The 24,991-nt window shown below is 29.0% G+C and overlaps 10 protein-coding genes across 10 annotated transcripts, besides 15 other annotated features; 6 read left to right on the top strand and 4 right to left on the bottom strand.

The window, feature by feature from the left end:
• Nucleotides 1–125: 125 nt before the first annotated feature.
• Nucleotides 126–158: a sequence feature (AT_rich).
• Nucleotides 159–672: 514 nt separating this feature from the next.
• Nucleotides 673–778: a sequence feature (AT_rich).
• A 51-nt stretch (nucleotides 779–829) lies between these two features.
• Nucleotides 830–970: a sequence feature (AT_rich).
• A 17-nt stretch (nucleotides 971–987) lies between these two features.
• On the bottom strand, nucleotides 988–3,816 carry CMU_024710 (DEAD/DEAH box helicase family protein; the record flags this gene model as incomplete). Its single annotated transcript, XM_002139778.1, has 1 exon — nucleotides 988–3,816. The coding sequence occupies one exon, from the start codon at nucleotides 3,814–3,816 to the stop codon at nucleotides 988–990; it is 2,829 nt and encodes a 942-aa protein (XP_002139814.1).
• A 562-nt stretch (nucleotides 3,817–4,378) lies between these two features.
• Nucleotides 4,379–4,400: a sequence feature (AT_rich).
• A 256-nt stretch (nucleotides 4,401–4,656) lies between these two features.
• Nucleotides 4,657–4,681: a sequence feature (AT_rich).
• A 440-nt stretch (nucleotides 4,682–5,121) lies between these two features.
• Nucleotides 5,122–5,150: a sequence feature (AT_rich).
• A 67-nt stretch (nucleotides 5,151–5,217) lies between these two features.
• CMU_024720 (AP2 domain-containing protein) lies at nucleotides 5,218–8,151 on the top strand (the record flags this gene model as incomplete). Its single annotated transcript, XM_002139779.1, has 1 exon — nucleotides 5,218–8,151. The coding sequence occupies one exon, from the start codon at nucleotides 5,218–5,220 to the stop codon at nucleotides 8,149–8,151; it is 2,934 nt and encodes a 977-aa protein (XP_002139815.1).
• Nucleotides 8,152–8,461: 310 nt separating this feature from the next.
• Nucleotides 8,462–8,497: a sequence feature (AT_rich).
• Nucleotides 8,498–8,544: 47 nt separating this feature from the next.
• Nucleotides 8,545–9,825, top strand: CMU_024730 (uncharacterized protein; the record flags this gene model as incomplete). Its single annotated transcript, XM_002139780.1, has 1 exon — nucleotides 8,545–9,825. The coding sequence occupies one exon, from the start codon at nucleotides 8,545–8,547 to the stop codon at nucleotides 9,823–9,825; it is 1,281 nt and encodes a 426-aa protein (XP_002139816.1).
• Nucleotides 9,826–9,921: 96 nt separating this feature from the next.
• On the top strand, nucleotides 9,922–10,767 carry CMU_024740 (uncharacterized protein; the record flags this gene model as incomplete). The annotated part of the gene is made up of 1 exon (XM_002139781.1): nucleotides 9,922–10,767. One exon carries the CDS (start codon nucleotides 9,922–9,924, stop codon nucleotides 10,765–10,767), a length of 846 nt encoding a protein of 281 aa, XP_002139817.1.
• A 245-nt stretch (nucleotides 10,768–11,012) lies between these two features.
• Nucleotides 11,013–11,089: a microsatellite.
• A 215-nt stretch (nucleotides 11,090–11,304) lies between these two features.
• Nucleotides 11,305–11,333: a sequence feature (AT_rich).
• A 345-nt stretch (nucleotides 11,334–11,678) lies between these two features.
• CMU_024750 (26S proteasome regulatory subunit S10B, putative) lies at nucleotides 11,679–12,854 on the top strand (the record flags this gene model as incomplete). Its single annotated transcript, XM_002139782.1, has 1 exon — nucleotides 11,679–12,854. One exon carries the CDS (start codon nucleotides 11,679–11,681, stop codon nucleotides 12,852–12,854), a length of 1,176 nt encoding a protein of 391 aa, XP_002139818.1.
• Nucleotides 12,855–13,033: 179 nt separating this feature from the next.
• Nucleotides 13,034–14,197, bottom strand: CMU_024760 (uncharacterized protein; the record flags this gene model as incomplete). The annotated part of the gene is made up of 1 exon (XM_002139783.1): nucleotides 13,034–14,197. The coding sequence occupies one exon, from the start codon at nucleotides 14,195–14,197 to the stop codon at nucleotides 13,034–13,036; it is 1,164 nt and encodes a 387-aa protein (XP_002139819.1).
• Nucleotides 14,198–14,205: 8 nt separating this feature from the next.
• Nucleotides 14,206–14,274: a sequence feature (AT_rich).
• A 432-nt stretch (nucleotides 14,275–14,706) lies between these two features.
• Nucleotides 14,707–14,790: a sequence feature (AT_rich).
• Nucleotides 14,791–15,008: 218 nt separating this feature from the next.
• Nucleotides 15,009–15,030: a sequence feature (AT_rich).
• A 75-nt stretch (nucleotides 15,031–15,105) lies between these two features.
• Nucleotides 15,106–15,130: a sequence feature (AT_rich).
• Nucleotides 15,131–15,226: 96 nt separating this feature from the next.
• CMU_024770 (coatomer alpha subunit protein, putative) lies at nucleotides 15,227–19,324 on the bottom strand (the record flags this gene model as incomplete). Its single annotated transcript, XM_002139784.1, has 1 exon — nucleotides 15,227–19,324. One exon carries the CDS (start codon nucleotides 19,322–19,324, stop codon nucleotides 15,227–15,229), a length of 4,098 nt encoding a protein of 1,365 aa, XP_002139820.1.
• Nucleotides 19,325–20,119: 795 nt separating this feature from the next.
• Nucleotides 20,120–21,916, top strand: CMU_024780 (DNA polymerase epsilon subunit B family protein; the record flags this gene model as incomplete). Its single annotated transcript, XM_002139785.1, has 1 exon — nucleotides 20,120–21,916. One exon carries the CDS (start codon nucleotides 20,120–20,122, stop codon nucleotides 21,914–21,916), a length of 1,797 nt encoding a protein of 598 aa, XP_002139821.1.
• Nucleotides 21,917–21,990: 74 nt separating this feature from the next.
• Nucleotides 21,991–22,022: a sequence feature (AT_rich).
• A 45-nt stretch (nucleotides 22,023–22,067) lies between these two features.
• Nucleotides 22,068–22,182: a sequence feature (AT_rich).
• A 90-nt stretch (nucleotides 22,183–22,272) lies between these two features.
• Nucleotides 22,273–23,568, bottom strand: CMU_024790 (transcription initiation factor IIB, putative; the record flags this gene model as incomplete). The annotated part of the gene is made up of 1 exon (XM_002139786.1): nucleotides 22,273–23,568. One exon carries the CDS (start codon nucleotides 23,566–23,568, stop codon nucleotides 22,273–22,275), a length of 1,296 nt encoding a protein of 431 aa, XP_002139822.1.
• Nucleotides 23,569–23,810: 242 nt separating this feature from the next.
• Nucleotides 23,811–24,986, top strand: CMU_024800 (cobW/p47k family protein; the record flags this gene model as incomplete). The annotated part of the gene is made up of 1 exon (XM_002139787.1): nucleotides 23,811–24,986. One exon carries the CDS (start codon nucleotides 23,811–23,813, stop codon nucleotides 24,984–24,986), a length of 1,176 nt encoding a protein of 391 aa, XP_002139823.1.
• Between the last annotated feature and the right edge of the window lie 5 nt (nucleotides 24,987–24,991).

The raw sequence follows: 24,991 nt of genomic DNA on the forward strand, positions 1-24,991 counted from the left end.
TCTTGTAATGAAATGCTAAATAAAATTCTTCTTAAATTGACTCAATAGAAAAAGATTGCAGTATAGTAACAATACTGAAAATATTGGAATTAATTTCAATTTTCTATACTAATATAAAAAACAGCTATTTTTAATATTAAAAATATCAATAATTATAACTGTCAATTCAATTAGTAAATTAATTCAGTATATGAAATATACATAATTGGAAGGAAAATTGAATTATTACCATTAGTATTATATTAAATATGGGTTATTTATTAAACAGATGTGTACATATTTAATTAATTATAGAGTATGATGTTTGATTAATTGAATAGATTTGAAGATGAATACTAAAAATTTAAAATAGTATAGATTTGTATGAATAATTTTGATACTCAATTTATATATTTTCTTATATATAATCATTCACTATATTAGTTGGATACTAATTTCACAACCTCTGATATTTTTCCTATTTTAATAATGAATAAAAATGATAGGTAAATTACAATAATAATAGACAATGTAATAATTTCGCTTTTAATGAGTACAATGTATCAGTTTATTTTCTATGAATTATTATATAAATTACATTTTGAATATTTACAATGCATAGATAATTACATTATAATATGTTATTATTTAGACTTAAAATTTATCAATTGGAACAAACATATTTAAATCTTGTTTAATTTTATAAAATGTTAAACATAATATAAACTCATTTATAAAGAAAATAATTTATCTACTAAATTTAAAGTATATAAGTTGCTTTAATATTTATAATAATTAAGATAATCTCAGTTTTAAGAAATTGACTCCTACTATAACCAAAGTAGTTAAGTTTTAATACTAAAATATTAAATATAAAAAATCAAGATAAAAATATACGAATTAGTATAGTTAGAAATAATAAATTAAAATAGTATATTCATCAAGATATGTATACATTTATTTTATCAATAAGTTATAAAATATAATTATACTTAAGTAGCAGTCTAGTTATCTGTTAAGTCTATTAGATAATGAATATTTACCAATATTGTAATGATTCATTTTATTATTTAATTGTTGATGCTGTTTTTTCAGCATGTTAATAATTACATTAAATTCATGTATTGCCTTTTGTACTTTGATATGATTTGGACCATTGATCTCTACATAGAGTTTTCTATTTTCTCCAAGTCTTAGTACTGATTGATTCGCTAATATACTAGAACTGTTTGAAGAATTTATTAGTGACAAGTTATTATTATTATTTATTGAAAGAATATTGAGTGAATTATTAGTGTTGGTAGTTGAAGGGGGTATATAAACACCCTTAACTTGGCAAACAACACCACAATTCTCATTAACACATTTCAGTATATCTTTATGTACAATTCTTTGTCTAATATAACTAGGATAATCATTAATTTCAAATGTATCAACAATACGACCACTAAGTAAATGATGGGAATTAATTGAATCATTTATAATAGTTCCAGAACTAGTACCATTGATACTATTTATATTTGACGAATTGCTTACTGATTTTGAAATATCAATAAGTCTGGCAGCACTAATTGCTTGTAGAAGTGCCTTTTCTGCATCATTAGTTTTATTTGTTACTGAAACTTGTTGAGTAGTATCCTTAGTATTAATTGGTATATTTTGATAGTACTCAGTGTTATTTGAAAATAAGGATAATGATTGTGTAAGTTCAAGGTTAGAGTCAACATTAGTAGTAGTGGTTTGCCTATTATTATTAAGTGCATCATAATGAATCTCATTATCAAATTCATTAATTGGTTCATATTCAAGATTATTTTCAGGTACAAGTCCAAGGATTTTTTTAGTATCATCTTTAAGTAATTGTAAAGATGTTTTCTCATCTTTAGAAAATTTGTATCCCTTACCACCAAATCCAAAATTACTTTTACGATTCCTCTTATTTCTGGTTTGTTCAGATCTTTCAAAACAAAATTTTATTTTTTCATTATTATAACTATCTATAACCTTTTGATCAATAATTACAATATCATTATCATATTTTTGGGTTAACTCAATAAGATCAAAACATTGAGAAATTTCACTAGAGAGTAATAATGTGAAGGAAGTACCAAATTTTCCAGCACGTCCTGTACGTCCAACACGATGTATATAATCCTCAATATGATGCGGTGGACCATAATTAATAACTACAAGGATATTGTCAATATGTAAGCCACGTGAGAATATTGATGTAGCAATCAAAATATTATTTCCAGAACTAATTTCAACTTTATTTGACTTAGAGAATTGCATAAGATTTGAATGTCTATCATTATTATCTTGCCCACTATGTAAAGTAAAACATTTATAACCATATGGAAGTAATTGGGCATATAATTCATCAACTTCAACTTGTCTATTACAGAAAATAACAATTAATCCAAATTCTGACCATTCTCCTAATAATTGGAGAAGTCTATAAAATTTTTCTTGATCATCTTTCCATAATTCAATATGCTGTTTAACATTACTTGTAAGTTGTCCTTTTTGTCCAACAATTACTTGGATAGGATTTGTAAGTAAATTGTTAACAAGTTGCTCTACAACTGGAGGAAATGTAGCAGAAAAAATACAACATTGTCTATCTGGTCTAATAATACTAAGTATATTTGTAAGTTGTGGAGCAAATCCCATATCTAGTAGTCTATCACCTTCATCAATGACAATATAGGATATATATTGGAATACTGACACTCTCTTATAATTTAGTGAAATAATATCAATGAATCTTCCAGGAGTGCAAACGACAATGTCACATCCAGATCTAAGTTTATTGAGTTGATTACTTATACTAAAACCTCCACATATAACAGTTGAATTTAATTTAACAATATTAGATAATATTTTAGTCTGTTTATATACTTGTAATGCCAATTCTCTAGTCGGGACTATAATTAGAGCAGTTACATAGTGAATATTGGTGTTAATAGTTGTATTACTCCTCTCCATTTTGTTAAAGGGATAATTATTGCTTTTTTGAATTATAACATGACGAATAAGTGGTAATACATAGGCCAGAGTCTTTCCACTACCAGTTTCAGCTATCCCAATCATATCTTTACCACTCATAAGTATAGGTATACTTTGCATTTGTATTGGAAAAGGTTTAATAATATCTTTGGATTGTAGATACTTATTTATACCTGATGGTAGGCCACATTGTGAGAACTTAAGTATAGGTTTCGGTATATCCGTATTTTCAACTTCAGATGTTTTGGATTGTATATTTTGTCTACTTTTCAATTTCTTAGCATGTATTCCATTATGAATTAATCTAATATGATTTACTTCATGACTCTTGAGTTTTCGTAACTCATCAACCTCTCTATAGATACACTTAATAATTAGTGGATAATCTATGGAACTATGATCGATCTCTGGTAATCTTCTTCGTGTCTCCAGAGATGTTAATATGGCTTCGTAGTTAGTATCATAATTGCTTGTATCATCAATATATTCACTCTCATTTGAATCTAGATCACTTTCTTGTAAAGAGGACTCAGTAGTAGATTTATTGGATATATTATTGTTAATATTTGTCGAAATATCTGCAGTATTTGAACTAGAATTACTATTAGTTGCTTTAATAGATTCCATAAACTTCTTATAATATTCTGAATCTTCTTCATCATCAATTTCATTTGTTGCACTAATATTCAAGATATCCTCCATTGTAATACTTATTTGACTATTTGTAAGCTCTGAGGTTAGGCGATTTTTGAGATTATGGATCTTTGAGATCCGAATTGCCCTAATATAATTCTTTTCATCCTCATTACTTTGTTTATTACTCTTCATATATAAAAAGAGGTTCCTTTTAAATAAGAGATTATTATAAATCAGATGATTTTATTTCTTTATTATTCTAAGCTTATAATTCGTATTTTGACTATTGTTATGATGCAAATATAGAAACGGTTTAAAGCGGGTAAAACCTTATAAGAATGTAAATAGGTAAAATAAATCACTTCGTAAATTTATGTTATGTCAAAAGTCCCATAATATTCTTAAAGCTCATATAATTGATAAAGGTTCTCAATATCTTGTCTACCTTTCAATAATTACTTCTTATAAAACGACATATATATAAGAACTCTAGAGCTATAAATTTCTTAAAATAGCGAAATATTAAATATAACAAAGACTCCAAAGATAGTTAACAAAGTCAAAGAGGTAAAATTAACCTTTAATTTCTTAATTTAAAGAAAATAGACCTTTTTTAAAAGAAAATAACCTACTGTTAAGAAGTAGCCCTTTCAATAGTAGACCCGCCTGGATACCCACGGACCGGTACTATTTCTAATTTTTGTAATAGGTTATAAGATATTAAAAAACTAAAATATGCATGCAGCATGTTTACTATAAATATAAAATAATTAATACTTCTACCTACAAAATTTGTTAAAAAAGTACTATGCTAACGATAAATAAATTATGGTAGTATTAGATCACCTATATAGCTATCCACATAAATTGTAGAGGCATAATACTGGAAAAAGTTATAAAATAGTACTACCATGAATGGGTAAGTCAAAAGCGGTATAGAAAATAATTATACGTAGCTATTATGTATACCTATGCTGGATATAATGAGATATTTAGCAATAAATAGAGAACTACAACATGTGAATTTCCCGGTTAATTTATTATTAATTAATATTATGGTATGCTATTTAACTATATATAGGGTACTAATGTGGCACTAGTATAGATTTGGATATACGTATATTACATATATATCCTATAGTAAATTTATACGATTGCTATTAAATTTCGAGGGGGGTAAATTGGCTATATGAACTCCTCACACATACACAATACATGATGAAGGTCGTCTACTCGACAATTTGATACTTGACATATATCGATTACAATAGTTACCTATGCAAACAACTAAAATATAATAAAAAGGTTTAAAGGTGAATATAAAGAAATAATATTGAAGTACTTTTGTATAATTAATATAACCAACCAGGTTTATAAGCAAAGGATTAATTTTACATACTAAGGTTGGAATTTTTTTTAATCAATTGAACAGGGTAAAAAAAGTATAAATTATATATAGAAGTTGGGGAATATCCTCAATGACAAAATATATGGAACAATAATTAATTATCTTTATATAATTAATTGTTTGTAAAAGAGTAATAACGCTATTATATCAATAACGCTAGGGATAAATTGTATTATCTTTATAGGATGACAGTAGTAAATCAAGGTGAGGTTGATGATTTGGTACGATATTTGTACAGTGAATGTCACCTTGACAAGTCGACCTATCAGGATATTGTTGATATTCATTCAATAACTCCATCGTTAATTTATTTAATTCACAAGTATAGCGATAATAATTCTAATGGTCATACAATAATATCAAATTATTCATCATTACTTTTGCAGGATGACCAATTAAGTGTGAATCAAAAGGTGTGTTCTAGAGTAACTCTTCCATATTTGGATAAATTGCAGGAATTGCCTCGTGGAAGTTTACTTTTATATGGAGAAACAGCTTGTTATGTAGCAGCCTATATATTATCTAATTTGAAGAATGGTCAGTTTAAAGATAATTTGAGATTATTTTGCAGTGGCCAATATAATAATTTTACCTGTAACATTAAACAAGTGATGGATTATATTGAAGCATCTCATATATTCATTTTAAATCCATATTTATCAGAACAGGATATTAGAGAATTAGTGGAATTTCAGAGTAATACAAAGACGAAACTGCTGGTTTCATGTAGACCAGATCTGTTGGATCTTGGCTTAGCTAACTTTAAGCTAAATACAAAGTCTCCTAGTTTCATTTTAACTCTAAGAAACAATACGAAATCTGCAGAGGGATATGGTGCATCACCTAGAGGAGTGATTCCTATCCCAATATATTTATATTCAAGGATTCCATCAATTAGTATCCAAGAGAATAAGGGAAACATAAAGAACCATGAACAGCAGCAGCACTATTCTAGTGTATTCTCTTTTGATTATAATTGCTATATTGGAGATGACTTAAGAGCTGTTATTTGTGTGCTATCAAGTTTGTATAGATGGTTTAGGGAATTTTCTATTAATATTGGTGATAAAAGTAGTCATGATATACAAAATACAAGCTTATTTGATGATGAAGTTGATAAATATTATCCCAATCGTGTAAGAGATCTATTGGCAAATATTGAGTATATTATTAAGTCTTTAAAGCATATTTCAGATGCTCGTATTGGTGATATGAGTTTCACAAGTAATCTAACTGCATCAATCAATAATGATTCATCTAGTACAGATACGAGGAAGGGTATTAATGGCGGTCTGGCCAATTGCACTAATAATGATAATAGTCTAGATATTGGACCTCATTCTGGTGTAATAAAGTTTACTACACCTAATTCTAGATGCTCTATTTCTACTACAGCATCAACTACCCCAGTTAGTATTGGGAATGATCTTATCAAAGGTGAATTAAGCCAAGTTAGTACCTCACATTCCCAAAAAGCCGCTGATTTAAAATATAATGTTAATTCTGTTGGTCTTGCTAATAGATTGAGTATAACGAACTCAGTAAGATGTAGCTCTTCATCTGTTGTATGTTCTAGGACTATGAGTCCTTCAAATGAAAGGGTACGCAAGGATTATAAGATAACTAATGGAAGTGTAAGGAACAGTGTTGAAAGTGGAGTTAATAGTATGGGTACACCATCTTGTTTAGGTCAGTCAACGACATCAAATTCAACCCCAGTGGTTAGTACTTTAATTCCAGGTACAATAGTGCGTTTTAGATCTCAGATCCCTGTTGACGCGAAACTAATACCAGGTGTACCAGAGACAGATTATTTTACTCACGTACAACAGGTATACTACCATTTTCAGAAAGGTGAATGGAGAGCAGTATATGGTCCATCTAAGAATAGACAGCAAAAGTCATTTTCAGTTAATAAATATGGTTTCTATGAAGCTAAGAGATTGGCTGAGGAATGGAGATTACGGTACCTGTACTCTCATCCAAATACTTGTACTAATATATCTGGTGTTAATAGTTCGAATACAGTCATTACTCCTAACTCTAATAGTAGTAAAAGGGTTTCAAGGGGTAACTTAAGTCAAAATAGTCAACTTAATAATAAGATTACATCCAATAATATTGCTGGAAATTTAGATACTAGCAATCAAAGTAGTACAAGAGTATCTAAAAGAAGAAGAGTTAGTAGCACTAATGAAGGTAGGATAGTAACATCTGGTTTAGTTTCAGAAATGGCTATTAGGTCAATGGGGGGACTACGTGTTGATGAAGATATACTAAATAGAGCAAATGAACTTGTCAAGTTAAATTCTAGTAGTGATTACAGCAATATTTCACAATCAATATGCCAGAATAAAGCAAATATTACTAATAGTTCTACATTATCTTCATCTTATGCCAATAGTACGAACATTTCTCCTCAAAATGAAAAAATATCTGAGCATTCTATATTACATCCATCTATTATTGGATGTAATAACTTTGTTCGTTATAACATTAAAGATGGTTCCAATCATGAAGATTACAAAATTGATAATGGAAGGAATACTCCTGATAATAGCAAGTCTGGAAGTGTATTTCAAAATGTTAATCATGGTAGTAACTCAGATATATCTGTTAGAGAAACCACTATACACGATTTTAATGATCACCAATTGTTAACTCATCCTGTATTAGATCCATTAATGCTTCATTATACTGCAAATGAACCTAATTCTCCTATGGTTCAAAATAATGATGATATTTCAGAATCACATATGTGTGAGAATAAAAATAATGGAACTGATAATTCATTAGTAGATGATGAGGTTCCACTAAGCCCAACAGGAAAAACACACGCTACTAATAAATTGAAGATTAATATAGGTTCATCTGTTAGGCCTCCAAATAATACATCCTCATATCATTCAAGTCCATATACTGATCATTTCTCTAATATATCAACAACTGAAACTAGCTACACATGTGTATCTCCTGTGGTAGAAGATTCCTGCTGCTGGCATAATTCTAGTGATAACAATAATACAAATGAAGTGGATATTAACAATGTAGGCAATACATGGCTTAAACGAAGTGCTTGGGATGAAGATCTCTTAATAGATTCTTTTTTTGTTGGATAATAGCTAATTTGTAAAATCACTACAATTACATTTTACATCTTTACAGCTTATGCTTATCATTATAGCTATCCATACATTACATTAGTCATTGTCAAAATATTGTCTTTAGCTACTTTATGTTTCACTTATGTCTATAATTGTATTAAGTCTAGTTCTCTAAATTCTACTAATTCTAATTGCTTTATTTCTTTTCTAGGTTTGGAACGTCACACATCGACCCGCTGGAAATGCACTTTTGAGTACACACCTGTGGTATTTTCTTGTAATTTGGCTTCTAATATTTTGAATATTTAGGCCTTTAGGCTTTTTCATTATTTTTATTTTAGAATTTGTTTATTTATTTTTTGTTCATTAATATACAAATAACTTAATCCTCATATGGAATAAATAAAAATGGAAAATGAGATTAAATCTAAAAATCTATTTAGCCAAGTTATACAGGAATTAAAGCTTAAAAGCATTATCTTTAAAGAAGATAAGTCTCATTATAAATTTAATTATAATGATACTTCAATTTCTAAATTATCTCAAATTGATCAAGTTTCTATAAATTTAGAAAATGTACAGTTATCAGAGTATGATGACACAGAATATAAAGATGAGTTTTACAAAGATAATATAATGACAAAATCTGAAAGTGTATATTTAAATTCTTCAAAGTATAAAAAATATTCGAAACCTTCATTTGAATCTGCAAAAATAAAATATCCAGTAGTTTACCCATATCCAATGACATACGTATCTCAATCTTTACCAAGTCCCCCTAAACAGCATACCCTCCGTAAAACTGGTATTAATTTAATTGAAGAAGAATATATTTGCCCCAAACTATCTACACAAGAATCTTTGATATCCAGTAAAAATTTAACAATTCCTGAATATTTAGGAACAAAATCAAAATTTGAATTAGATAGCTACAACCAAAAATCATTTAAGTTTAATTCAAAAAAAAAGAATTGTAAGCCAAGAACACAACTCTTTGCTCATATTAAACCTTTAGAGATTTGTCACAAAGGAAGTTTATATAGTATTAAGACTGAAACTTATGATTCAAATGATGAAAATACTTGTAATGACCTTGGTAATTTACAAAAAGATGAAAGTTTTGAATCTATAGATAAGTATAATATAATTGAAAGACAAATTAAGAATAAACAAGAAAATTCAATTTGTGAATCCAAAAATAGATCAAATAATGAAACTATGAATCATGTAGTAGATAGGTTCTTAGAACCAGATAAAAGTGCTAATAATACTTGCTTGATATATAAATTACGGTCGGAACATACTCATACAAGACATAGACCTTTATATGATGATTCTAAAAACATTGAAAGTCTGGATACACATTTTGATATATCAAAAGTTAAACAGGAAAGAAAAAAATCACAGCCTATTGATTATCCTAATCAAACTAAATTTAAAAATATACCTTCATCTGTAAAAAATATCTATAGTTACAAGATAGATAATCTTGTAGATCAAGGAGTTGTTAGTGATTTATGTGAAGAAGCTAGAATATCAATTCCTCCACTTCCACTCGCTCCATTACCTAATCTAATAGAGCCTACTACAAACTATAATAATATAGGAAAAATATCAAAAACTATATTTAAACCTACAGTAGTAACTTCAAGACATGAAATGATGGCTCAATTACTGGATATTGCGTAGCAATAACTTAAGATATTTTCTAGATCTATATATCTAAATCAAGATATTGTAAAATAGAGCGCTATATAAGGTCTACTTACCAACTAGCTAATTTCGATGAATAAAAGAGATAAAGTCTCATTTATACTGAGAAAATCTCATGTAATATCTCAAGATACTACACATAAACTTCCTTTTGGTGATGAGTTTAGTGATACAGAGGATAATCAAGGGATAAATGAATTATCTCAGAGCACTATAAATGAGTATAAAAAAGCTCATGAGTTATTTAAGGAACAGCCAGAATTATTGGATTTTGATAATGAATATTTAGACCTTTCAAATTATAGAAATCCTACGTTATCTAAAGATTCTTCAAAAAATTATAAAAGTCAAAATATTTTGGAATCTAGGTATATCACGAAATTACAAAACTTAGCTAATAGAAGGAAGGTTGAGAGACAACTAACCCAAGAGAAAAAACTCCAAAGAGAGATTGAGAATGAATCTAGTGGAGTAGAAATATTTATTACTCCATCATACCGCAAAGTACTTGAAGAACGAAAATATCTAGAGGATAAAATTTCTGAAGAGAATAAACTTTGTGAACAGAAGTCTCTTGGAAATTTCAGTAAACATTTATTTTCAATGATAACTGAAAGATTAAAAGATGAATCTAAAATAGAATCTTCATATAATCCATCACGTACGGTGAATAAAGAATCTAAAGCTTTCTGTTCTATAAAGGAAGAGGAAGTTTTGAAACAAGAAATTGATAATAAACAATTGATAATAGATACATGTATTGGTTCAAATTTGAGAGCTGATAAGAGGATCAATGAAGCTCAAGCAGACTACGGTACTGAAGAAGTATCTTATATACAAACAATTAGAAATGATAAAATCGAACTAGCTAGAAAGAGATATTTGGAACGAAAGCGAAATCGCCAGTCTGTTTTGTAATTATATTCTCTATCTGTATTTTAAATTTTAAGATATAAATTATGATGTTTGGGATATTTTAGGTGTATTTTTCTTTATAAAACTGAAATTTACTTTTGATTCAATATTTAGCAAAGGTAACTTCAAAACTATTAAAAAAAAGTGATTATATAGTGAGAATGTTGCAATTTAATTTATAATATTCACAATATTATAGTATACAATCTATAAAACTCTTCTTTTTAAAATACAAAGTAAGATCTAGAAATATACATATTAAAAAAATAAGTTGGTATTATATAATATAAATATAATATAGGATATAATAATATATTAGTATATATAGTGAAAGTTTCTAAATATATTTTATAAAAGATATGCCTCCCTTTACTATATTTTCATTCCTTAAAAAAATTTAGATTTTTCTCTTGTTATCTAATTTGTAATATTATTACAAAGCTAAAACCAATAATTAGCAATTTGTGTTATTAATTTTATTAAGGATAGATGTTTCAATTTCAGTGATAGGTAAGATTAAGCTATTTAACTCTAGTAAAGTATAATATATAATTAAGATTAAAAAATTAGATTATCCTTTAGTATGAAAATATGTCTACTTATTATGAGGTCTTCAAAACTACAAGGGATTTATTTATAATTTATAGGTATTGGGTACTTAGGTTCTATTTTAGAGTAATTAGTTAATTATTTAAATTACATTATAATCAGATACAAAGAAATAAGGAAGGCCAGCAAATTTGAATATAGACAGAAAAAATAACTTTCAAGCGCCAAATATGGAGGGACAATTTTTTGAGGGTAGAGTAGTAATTGAAGGTTTTATATCCCTGAGGAGATATAATTAAAGATAGACCTAGCACTTTACAGGATATAAGCTTAGAGGTGTGTGAAATTAAAATATCAATTGAAGGATGAGCTCTGAAGATGAACATAGTCGTGCTCTAGCAACTTATGCACAAAAAGTTCGTGAACATAGAGACTTAGAAGTAAAGCTTAAGAAAAAGAGGCTCGAAATAAAGGAATTGAGTAAGAATTATGAGAAGACCGAAGAAAATCTGCGTGCATTGCAGAGTGTAGGTCAAATAATAGGGGAAGTCTTACGTCAGCTTGATAATGAGAAATGCATAGTGAAGGCTTCAACAGGTCCTAGATATGTAGTAGGATGTAGATCTAAACTAGATCGGAAAAAATTAGTTTCTGGTACAAGAGTAGCTTTAGATGCAACAACATTAACTATAATGCGGATATTACCACGTGAAGTAGATCCTATGGTATATAATATGTTACATGAAGATCCAGGTAGTGTAACCTATTCTCAAGTTGGTGGTTTAAATGAACAAATTCGTGAGATACGTGAAGTGGTTGAGTTACCTTTAACTAATCCTGAATTATTCAAAAGAGTAGGAATTAAAACTCCCAAAGGAGTTTTGTTATATGGTCCACCTGGAACCGGGAAAACTTTGTTAGCTAGAGCTATGGCATCATCTATGAGTTGCAGTTTTATGAAAGTTGTAGCTTCTGCAATTGTTGATAAATATATTGGTGAAAGTGCTAGAGTTATCCGTGAAATGTTTGGATATGCAAAAGAACATCAACCTTGTGTTATTTTCATGGATGAAATAGACGCTATAGGAGGTAAGAGGTTTTCTCAAGGTACATCTGCAGATCGTGAAATTCAAAGAACTTTAATGGAATTACTTAATCAACTAGATGGTTTTGATGAATTGGGAGCTGTGAAGATTATTATGGCAACTAATAGACCTGATGTATTAGATCCTGCCTTGTTAAGACCGGGGAGATTAGATAGGAAAGTTGAAATTCCACTACCTAATGAGACATCTAGGGTTGAAATTCTTAGGATTCATGCTGAAAAACTCTCTAAACAGGATAATATTGATTATGATTCTATTTGCAAGCTTTGTGATGGATTTAATGGAGCTGATTTGAGGAATGTCTGTTCAGAAGCTGGGATGTTTGCTATTAGAGCTGAGCGTGATTATGTTATTGAAGAAGATTTCTACAAAGCTTCTAGGAAGTTAGCTGAAAATAAGAAATTAGAAGGGAAGTTAGACTATGATAAAGTTTAAGATGAATTTATATGAAGACCTCATATAATAATATGATATAAAAAAGAAGTAAAACTAGTTAGAAAGTGTCATAAAATCTCCCAATATCCCTTCTATGTTTCAATTGCTAGGCTTGAAACTTTATTAAATATTAGAAAGTCTAGATTAATGCTATAGTTAATAAATAATTATTGGGTTATTTATTTTTTATTCCAAAATATTTTATTTGTAAGTATGACAATACCATATATCACACATACTATAGCTAAAACTAACTGGATTATAATTGCTGCAGCAACAATATAAAAATTAATTTTAGTATTGCAGGAATTATTAAAAATAATAAAGTCTTTATAGAATTCGGTCCTAATATTAGGTATTATATTTTCGACTGTGCAGAATAGATTAATCAACTTATTTCCAAACCAAGCTAAAGAGCAAGACCAAATAAAAATGAAAAGTGAATAGAATGTTATAATTGATGTAACAAATATTAGGATTTTACTACATATTACTGCACTTATAAATCCTAATAACCCAATTAATAGAGCAGTAATTCCTGAGGAGATTGAAACTCCAACTGTTGTCTGATAGTATAGTATAACTTGTGACTTCAAGTCATTATTCAACATTGTATCAATGACACTGTCATTATAAAATGTATATAATGAGGATGCACATGCTATTGTAATACATCCAATAAATGCTAAACAGTAATAAAATATTGCTAACTTTTTTGAAACCCCAGTTCCTAGAGATAGATGTCCATATACTACAGGGAACTGAATAATGAAAGTAATAATTACAAATGTACCAAGGAGAGAGGTAGATAACACTGAATTAAACAATAATTTGTTTGTATTAATTTCAAATACATTATATTTGATTGGGATAATACACCCTACTACTACTCTGCAAATTGTAAAAGCTAATAAAGGACATGAAATTAACAATGGAAACCATATAGACAGTATATCAAAAGTTAGAGCTACATTTTTAATATTATTTTTGTCAATGATTTCATTAAATACATGATTTATGATGCCCATAATAGAATGTATAATTAAACCTAAACAAGTAATAACAATAGAGAACCAAATGATTATTGTAGATTGCAATGATATTTGTGTTACTTGTTCCAACTTTGGAGATTTTTTTGAGTCTCTATATACATCAAACATTACAAAAGAACCATATAGTCCAAAGAAGCAGCGTATTAATATAAACAAGTTTTCAATTATAAAAATAGCGTCCCTTTTTTTTTTTCTTTGTTTAATATCCTTAACTTCTTCAAAATTTTGTGGAGTCACCTTTGGTATTACAACATCTCTGCTAAAATCTTCTAGTTCAATGTTATCATTCATCTGGTGACTAATTTATTTCATAAACAATAATATAAAGTTATTTATTTAAATAATTTCATATATATAATAGTAATTAAGATTCTGAAAGTTATTTTCCAATATTTAAAAGGTCTATAAGTTAAAATAAATATATAACTTATATTGAGATATTCGATTTAAATTAGAAAATTATTAGTTCTTAAAAAGGTCTTACTATTTCTTTAAATGAATGATTGTAAGCCCTAGTTTAATAGGTACAGCCTAAAATTATGATAAAGAACTAATTTACTAAACTGATTTGCAGGACACCCATATATTAGGCGCTAGCGCCTACTTAAGGGGGGGGTACCTTTTGCATGTATTTTTTCTTTTTGCACCCTGATGCAAGAATTCACTCAAACAGTTTTATATTAATTCCTATATGATTTGTAGAAATATTTTATATGTCTGTCATATTATTTAATGCTAAATAGTAGAGATAATTGAATGTATACGCTTACATTTGCTGATATATATCCATAAGATTCTACATAAATTATAACAAATAAATTTATCTACTTTATCTTATTGTTAAATAATAATATATCTTAAAATTATTATTAAGTAAATAATAAGACAAGTTAATGAAGTTTTATAATATGAAGTGATATTTTTATTCCAAAGGTAGATTTAAATATTCTTCAATATTATAATTGCTAGAATTCAATAAATATTGACCCATTGGATACAATTAGAAGTAAAATATCAATTAAGATCACTATCATAATTATTTGTATGTTAAAAAAATACATTGATATTTACTTATTAGTATTTCATAGTCAAAATATTAAGGTAATTTTTAATTAATAATAATTCCTAGTCCTAATAAAAGGATAATAGTGACAGCTTAAGTAGAATATAATCCTATTGGGAGATTGTGAGAGTGTATGATATAAATATTAATTAAATAAATAAGAGGATTATTGAGTATCTAGAGCAGAAATAGTATTGGTTTAAAGGTAATCCATTAATTTGTTATGTAAAATGACCTAAATGGTGTTACGGAGAAATTTATACTATACCTAAAACTCTAAGTCCAATTTCACCGGCACCACAGTTAGAACAAATTGAGCCAGTGAATTCAGACAAATGGGTTGAATTACAAACTGGACATTTGACAAAACTATGGACTTGGGGGTCAATTTTTTTAAGAGAGGAACAACATAATAGTAAATGATCAACATCTTTGATTGGGTCAAAGTTAAACAAATATTGATCAGTTGCTTTTTGTTCACATACTAAAAGGATTTTTTGAGTCTTCTCAATATCGTCAATATTTTGCATAGTTAGTAATCTCTTTGCAAAGTTAGCAGCAGTTATATAATTTTGGTATTTCCATGCTATACCCATAGCTCTTCTTAATACAAGAGATAAATGTAAAGGTTGTAAATGACAACAAGTAAAATAAGATATAAGTTCTAGATTACGAATAATAATATTTGAGTCATTTTGATCAAAGCAAGAAGTGAGCATTTCTGTTCTACTGAGCTCCAGTCTCATCCCAATAACATATTGGGAACAGAGTTCCAATAATTGTTTAAATTGTTCAGTACTTCTAGAATAAAATATATGATGTTCAATAATCAATGGAATTATTAATATAAGTTCTTGGAAAACTTTCAAGGCTTGTGAAAATTTCCCATTAGTAACAAACTTTTGACCAGTCTTAATAATATCTAGTATTGCAGATTCACTATATAATATCATTGGTTCAACATGATCTGAAATCTGATTACCGAAGAGTTTACTTTCTGAAGATATAAAAGGTAAGGATAAGGAGATATTACTACAAATACTTGGTAGGTTATAATATGAACTTAAAACTATGCTTCTAAATATTGGATAAAAAGGTTTCAAATTTTTAGCTCCAAGCTTACGCTGTAAAATACTTAATGAATCATAGTATTTACCTCCAATAGTAAGATTAATAATTGAATTTCTAGAAATTGTTGTAGGTAAATTATTAGGTAAAGATAAAATTCGTTGTTCAGTTGATATTCCTAATGCCTCTTTATCTCTAGGGGCTGAATAATCATGTGATTTATCAACTGTATTAATAACACTATAATTTGAATCCTTTAGATCTATTGTTTGATCTGGAAATTCATCATGTACATCAATATTATCTATATCCCATTCACTAGGTATGGTTTGTTTACTAGCTGATTTAATTATATTACCCCTATCTATATCCTTAGAATAACTTTCAACTATTTGCTCAGATTGATCATTTCTATGAGGACTTGTCTGACTTTTAATAATAGGCCAATTTATATCTCCATGTGGAAGGTTTTTAGCTCCTAATATTGGAATACAAGGAGATATAAGGTTATTGGAACAATTAGAAACTACACTTTCAAGTTCCTTTACTAATTCAGAATGATCGCCATTTATACAATAAGACTCCTTATATACAGTTAACAGTTCCTGTTGTAGATCATGAAAACCATAAGTATAAGCAGTAGCAATTGCCAGGGGAATTTGACCAAGTTTCCGAAGGACTGAGATTCTCTCTTCAATATCACCAAGTAGCAAAGAAATATGGAATTTCCTTGACCAGTTTTTCTGTTTCTCAGATATTCTTGCTAGTTTAGCCAAATTTTCACGTTGACCAATAACATAATAAAGTAGAGCTAATTGTTCAAGTTCCTTTACAACTTGAAGACATTTTTCAGCTATATTAACAAATCCATTGGTAAGAGCATTATGACTTAAGCTTTTCCACATAGTCAGTAGAGTATTACTATTCAATTTTGGAAGAATTGTCTTATGAGATGAGTTAAGAGAGTTGTTAGATATATATGTAGTCCCATTAGTGCTTATACCAAAGGAGTTGTTATTTCCACTATAATTATGTTGTAATTGGGATAATATATCATATGCTTGAGAAATTTCGCCAAATTGTATAGCATAATAAAATTTCAAAATGGGATTCTCCACAAGTCGAATAGCTATTTCAGGATATCCATGTTGTGTTAAATAATTTAATGTTGATAATCCCTTGAGATTTCCACGTTCAATATGACATATTATGTTATTCTGTTGCTTAGATATTGAGATTTTAAACAATGCCTCATGTAAATTTATATCTTCAATAATTTGGATCTTGCCAAATCTATTTAGAGTAACCAAATCACTTCTTGAATCTTCAAAATATTGTATATAAAATACATCTGAAACAGTTTCTATAATTCCACGTTCATTTAATGTAGGTATAGCATATTTAATGTGTCCCAAAGTTGTATATATATACAATGGAAGAGTTGAATGCCAAGTTCCTGACTTAACTGTAAGATTTTCAGTGAAAATAGCTAAAATCTGTAGTTTTGAATCAGCAAAAATAATATTGTATTTGAATACAATAGCTACGAGTTTTTTATCTGTACTCCATTCTACAGATCTAATACCAGTACCTAAACTTGATGGATCACTAGGATTTCCACAGATGAATGACAAACATTGAGGTGCATTGGGACTCATTTTCGTATTTATAACCGCAACTTGATGGTTCTGAATGTTAGAAATAACTAATTCAGCCGAAATATCTCGTTGATTAATATCATACAAATATAATACATCATCTGACTGGATTATTACATGCTGCTGAGATGATGCTGAATATAACTTTTGAGCTATCCAAGGCAAGTCCCAACGTTTGAGGATATCACCCTCTAGAGAGACAATTGAAATTGTTTGTCCTCCACTTTCTAGAGCAATGAAACGGTTCCTAGCAATAAAAGTAAGTGAAATTACACTAGATAATCCATTCCTCCAAGTCATATTACTAGATAAATTTTGGTCATATAAACTACAATCAGAGATTGGAGTTGTTACAATATCATATGTAATTAAAGAGTTACATGTATTATTTACAGATGTAGTTGGAGCTGAGCTTATATTTCCAGATGATCCATTTAGAAAGTCCTTCTTATAATATATAACAAAACACAACTCGTTCGGACTATAAGGATTTATGGATAATTGATAAGGACATAAGGTATTTGATGTTAAGTTAGGATTTTTCAGAGGCATTATAGATGTAGTTGTGTTATTCTTTATATCATACATATATAAGTATTTGTCAAAGATATACCAGACCTGTCTCATACTTCTAATTATATCACTAGGTAGTCTCTCCATTTCTAGCTTAAATATCATCATCCCAGAATCATGACCAGCAGCAAAAAGGCTACTTGTTGGATGACTCACTATAGCCCAAAATCTATCACCTTCTCTCTTGTATGTATGTAAGGGTATTCTCTTGGTTAAGTCCCAAATCCTAATGGTCCTATCTTCACTATCTGATAATAACCAATCCTTACTTGTATGGAATATAACTGAAGATACATTATTAAAATGTCCCCTCAAGGTATCAATTTCCCAAGCCTTGGTTTCACTATACCTCCATAATTTTATTGTTCTATCATCTGAAGCAGAAGCTATAAGAGATAAAGTAGGATGAAATGTGACCCAATTTACACCTCGTTCATGACCTTCCAGTACAAATTTACAAATTACATCATTAGCACCAAACATATCAGAGTGAGCTGGCATTGTATTAGATATTGATGTAGATAGTGATGAGTGACCCTTTACTGTCTTTTCTCTTAAACCTGTAAAATCCCATATCCTTATAGATTGATCCATACTTGCAGATACTATCAAATCCTGATGTGGATGAAATTTAGAGCACATGACGTAGTGATTATGACCAGTAATCACTGCTATACATGCTCTACTTTGCCAATTCCATAATCTCATAGTCTGGTCATCAGAGCTAGATAATATCCACGGATACTCTTTATGAAACTCAACAGTTCTTATATAATCTAGGTGGCCAATCAATGTGAATAAACAACGTCTTTCTTTGTAGTTCCATACCTTAACCCTATAGTCATCACCACCAGATACAAATATAGGTTGACTTTCGTGAAAATCCACACTTCGAACAGGCCCCTCGTGTTCTTCATAAGTATCTAGAAGACTACCCAGACGATAATCCCAGAATTGTATTATACCATTGTGTAAACTTACTAATATCCACGGTAGCTTTGGATGAAAGGATAAACCTTTAACACGAGTACTTTTACTCTCACACCTTATCAGCATTACTTTCCTAAATAATCATAGAAAAAAAAGTATAGGCAATAAGAGGTAACTAGATTAGTGGTTAATATATCAGCCAATCAAAACACTCACTGCAACAGTGCTAATGAGACTTCAACGCCATCTATAAGTACCCCTCAGCAATTCCAAAGGAATCTTTATCATGGACCGCCTATATCAGGCGGGAAATAGCCAACTTCTTAATATAGAATAGGGTTAACCTATTTAAATTTATAGCAGTAATTTCACATGATATATATATAACTTAAGAGGCATTTACCGAATAAGTGTTTTAGCAATGATTCGGAAAATTAATTACCATATAAATTCAGATAGTACTAAAGTATAAATAAAGTGTCAATAACAAATGGTATCTTAAAAAAATTTAAATTGTCCCTTTTAAGATGAAAAAGGGGAAGGATTCTAGCTGGTACAATGATAAAGTAATATAATAGAAATTGTCTCCCAGATATACTACATACCTAGATAGTATAACCAAACTAATTAAAGTTCCATAGCTACGAGACGAACTAGATTTCCCCTCTTAATCTTCAATATAGTAAGCTAGATTCATCCTTGCTTAGCTTATATAGAATAGTAGATAGTTTAATGTGGACTAGATTTTTAATATTGTTTGCACTATGACTTGACATAATTTAGGTTTAACCACTTTTATTTAAATATATTACAACAAAACCTATTATGGGCACAGTGATACATTTAGAAGGCGCTTGTTCACACATTGTGGGAAGTATTGGTGCTGGTATATTATACATTTATGACTTTTCAGCTTCTCTAATGTCTTCAATTGAAGGAGATAGTACAATTGAACGGATACAAAGATTACTTGGTGATGAATATGACAATTACAAAGAAAGTTTTGAAGCTATATACAAATCTGATCCACTAAAGAATCCTCAAAAATTCTTAAACCATGTTGAAAAATACTTAGGTAAATCAAGTTCAAAAAGTACATCAAATCTAAGAGTAGGACCATCAGCTCGAAAAGTTATTGAACCTTCAATTGAGAATAGTAAGGGAATAAAAAATGACTCTGAGAAAAACATGTGTTTCTATCTGGCTAAGAGTGTTTGTATAACTAGTTACTCTGTAGGAACGACTTTTTTAGATGAATCTGAAAATAATAACAAGGATAATATAGAAAAGAATATAGTTTTGGCTAACATTTATAATGAGAACTTGGTAGCGAGGAAAGGCTGTCTAACAGATAAGAGTTGTACTAAGTACTACATTGAAAATCTTGTAGATTCTATTACTGAAGATTGCTTATGGCTTGATTCTGATTTTGAAATTTACAGTAGGTCTATAAGCAAAAGATGCCAGGATCTTATTGAGATGATAATATCTCAATGTTCAAATTCATGGTTAGATGAATCAGGTGAAAAATATCCTATTATCCCAGTAGGAGAAAGTAGAAAACAAAAGGTCGTGACTCTAGGTCAAATTGCATGTGATAATGAGAGTCATTTGAATGAGCAAAGTATATTATTAATAGGAAGTCGAGAAAGAAGTGGTGGTCATACTTGTGAACTCAGGATTAGAAACACTATTAAAGATATCACATTATATCCAGGTCAAATAGTTGCAGTTATTGGAAATTCAGAGATAAATGAGTTTGGACAATATTGTTTTACTGCTGATGAATTTATTGGGGGTCTGCCTCCACAACCACCTAAGGTAACTTTTAAGGAATTATCAAATTCAACTAAGTTATATGCTGCTCAGGGTCAACATCCTGTTCAATGTATTGTATTTTCTGGGCCTTTCACTAATAATAAATATCTTGATTTTTCTTATTTGACACGTATATTAGATTATGTATCTAAGGAAAAGCCTCATGTTTTGATTTTAATGGGCCCATTTTTAGATGCAAGAAATGAAATAATAAACAATGCAGACTTATATAATCATGATACGGGATCATTTTTAAGTTTTGAAAGCATATATCGAAATTTATTTTCTAATTTAATATCTCAATTTGCAAAGCGTAATGAGAAAGTTAAAATTTACATTATTCCTTCTGAGTATGATATAGGACATTCATATCCAATACCTCAGCCTAGTCTAGAGCAGTCTTTGACACAATTGAATTTTCCTTCAAATATGTATTGGTTAACAAACCCATGTCAAATTTTTATTAATGACTTTAAAATTTATATAACATCTTCAGATGTAGTGGCTCCAATGGCTAATTCAATGATTACTAGAAGTGAATTACCATTACTTGATATAATTCTTAGCCAATTTTTATATCAAAGAAGTCTATTCCCTTACCACCCATCTCATCATCCAATTGATCCTAGAAAGCTTTCTAGATTAACTCTTTCTGGAGAATTACCTCACTTGATCTTGTCTTCAAATACTATGGAAAGACCATTCGCAAAACCTATACTAGGATACTTATTCCTTAATTCTGGAAATGGGAATATGAAGACTGGTATTTCCTTTTTTTTGTATGCTCCTTCAAAAGATCAGTTGATGAGAGCTCAACAAATATCTAGGAATTTGACAGATGCATTAGTTCCAATGTATACTAGTGAAAGGATCAGAGTAGATCTTATTGAAATTACTTAGTAATTTCATAAAATATAATATATTCAGTGAAAATACTCCAAATTCATAAATATAAATTTATTTGAGAAAGTGAGATAAATATTAGAAATATATAAAAATTATTAATCTCACAGCTTACAAAGTTTCAAAAAAATTCCTCAACTCAAAATACTTTATAAATATAAACTAAAAATTAATTCCAAAAATTAAAAAATATACTTTGTAACTAAATTATATTTATACAAATAGAAAAGAAATAAGACAATAATTTACTATATTATAATTATGAAGTAATGAAATAAAATTCAGGTGTTAGTATTATGATGTGAAGCTAAGTATTTATACGACAAATTTATGTATATATTTTCAATATATTTTCAGTCTAATATCTTAGTACGTCTCTTTAGTGTTTCAATACCACCATCTAGCCTTGGTACAAAATCCTTTGGTAAGAGTTTATTACCAATGAGTAATAATTCCCTATATACACCTCTAACTGTGGTTTCACCACTTTTAGCTGCAACAGCAACACTTTTCATATCTATTTGTATATTACACAAATTAGAGACAAAATAAATGGCACCTGCAGCAAGTGAATTAGGTCTATGACTTTTATTTATATATTGTTCTGCTGTTCTACAGACGTATTCAGCAACTCCTACAATCTCATGTGATAATTGAAGGTAATGACAAAATCTTGGCATTAATTCAGCTGCAGAAGAGCTTAATGTTGGACCTTTTCTTGGTAAATCTTTTTTAAGCTTATTAATTGCTCTCACAAATTCACGTTCTGAGACACTTCTATCATAAGTTAAAAGTTCCTTAACAGTTCTAGATACACCTTCTTCCCTACAGGCAATATATACAATTGCTAATGTATACTTCTTCCCACTCTTTAATATATTTAAATTGCTCAGCTCCTTAACTATTTCCTTGCATCTCTCTATAATATTGTCATGAAGATTAAAGTTACTAGCTATAAGCCTAAGTTGGCTGAATACTTCCTTAATTAATCTATCACTAGAGGCTTGACCTGAGTGCTTAAGCATAGCTTTCATTAATTTCTTATCTCCAACAACTAGCTGTGAATCTGTTCCATCATCTAGCCATACATCATTAGTAGATCCAACACGTGATTTAGAATTTCCATCATTCCCATCACTTGAAAATGAACGCCATTCTTGTTCTTCATTAATTACTCTGTCCTCTACAACTACTCCACAACGAGTGCAAATCTCTGAACCAGACTTTGAATCATATACAATAATAGAATTCCCTAAACCACAACGTTTACAATGCTTAGATATCCTAAAATTTCGGAATATATGAGCAGAAGCTGCAGGCTTAGTTTGAATTAATGAATTTGATCCATAAGGAGTAGATCTATTTATGTTATATTGACTTTCATTATTTGTAGCTACTTTTCCACCATATTCTGGTCTTATTGGACCTGGAACTGTAGTTAATTTAGATGCAAAACTTACAGAATTTCCTTTATATGTATTTGTAATTGTACTGGATGAGCTATTTAAGTTTACATTATTCTTTGAGATTGTTAAATTTGGATCCAAACTTGGATTATGAGATACTGATATAGGTTTAGATTCTTTTCCATGCAATGTAACATTATCACCTAAAGTTGAACTAGATGTTATTATTCCATTTATCTCCATTGAATATAAACCTGATATAAACTTGGCATAAACTTGGGTAGTTTAGTGAGAGAACTGTAGTTTAAATAAAGAATCTTTTCTAATATAATAGTCCAACAATTAAACCCGCCATTACGCTTATTAGTTCAAGAATATGAAGCTAATAGAAGATTGGTAATGGGTACTTATAAGGGTAATTTATTGCAATTAATAAATATCCATAATTCGAACCCACTAAATTGACTTCGGTCCGAAATATAAGAATGACAAAGGTACCAGTATCTATAGTTACAGGATTTTTGGGATCTGGTAAAACAACTTTACTGCGTCATATTGTAAAAACATTAACTACTAAGAAAATAGCTATAATACAAAATGAGTTCTCAGATGAGATGGGTATTGAGTCCCCAACAATAGTGGATTCTGAAGGCCAACTATTTAAGGAGTTTTATGAATTACCAAATGGCTGTGTCTGCTGTTCTGTACGTGGTGAGTTAATAAGAGCAGTTGATCACTTACTTTCTGTAAAAAGATTTGATAAGATACTAGTTGAAACAACTGGAGTTGCAGATCCTGAGCCTTTAGTCGAAATGTTTTGGACTGATGAAGAATTGGGAAGTAAGGTAATGTTAGATGGTATTATAACAGTAGTTGATACATTAAATATACAGTCTTATCTTAATTTAACCAATAAAGATATCCAAGATATTATAGAATTAAGTATTGAGACAAATAACAAATTAATTACTGAAAAAACTCGGATATTATCTAATCTTTTAATGCATCAGTATGATGATATAAATATAACTGAAAATAAATATCCTAAACTAGTAATTGAAACAATAAAGCAAATTATAGCTGCTAACAAAATAATATTGAATAAAATTGATTTATTAGATATTAATGAAAACAATAGTGATAGTGATCTTTCTACGATAGAAAAGATTATTCATTTTATAAATCCAACTGCTGAGATATCAAAGGCAATTAAATCTAGTGTACCAATAGATTGGATTTTTGATATAAATGGTTTTAATATAAATTCAATATCATCAGAATTTGATAGATTCCAGATTATAAACGAAATTATGCCTATAAGCTCAATAAATCCAGTAAATTATATTTCTAATGAGATGTTCACATTTCAGCACTATATATTTAGCCCAGAAGCTATAGAAAAATTTATAGCTCTTGTTGTTTGGGATTCTGAAAAATTTAATAATAAATTAGGAACTTTAGTTCGTTATAAGGGTATTTTTAAAGGTTATAAAGATGAAGATAAACAAGAGATAATAGATTATGCTTTGCAAGGAGTTGGAAAGGTATTTGAAGTAGTACCACTAAATTCTGAGACTTTAGAGATGTCAAAATTTTTGTTCATAGGGTTTAATCTAAAAAAGCAGGCTATTCATGCTTCACTTGTCTCATGCATAGCTTAGTATTT

Source organism: Cryptosporidium muris, genomic scaffold (assembly GCF_000006515.1).
Source record: "Cryptosporidium muris RN66 scf_1106632353999 genomic scaffold, whole genome shotgun sequence".
In the NCBI taxonomy this organism is placed as follows: Eukaryota; Apicomplexa; class Conoidasida; order Eucoccidiorida; family Cryptosporidiidae; genus Cryptosporidium; species Cryptosporidium muris.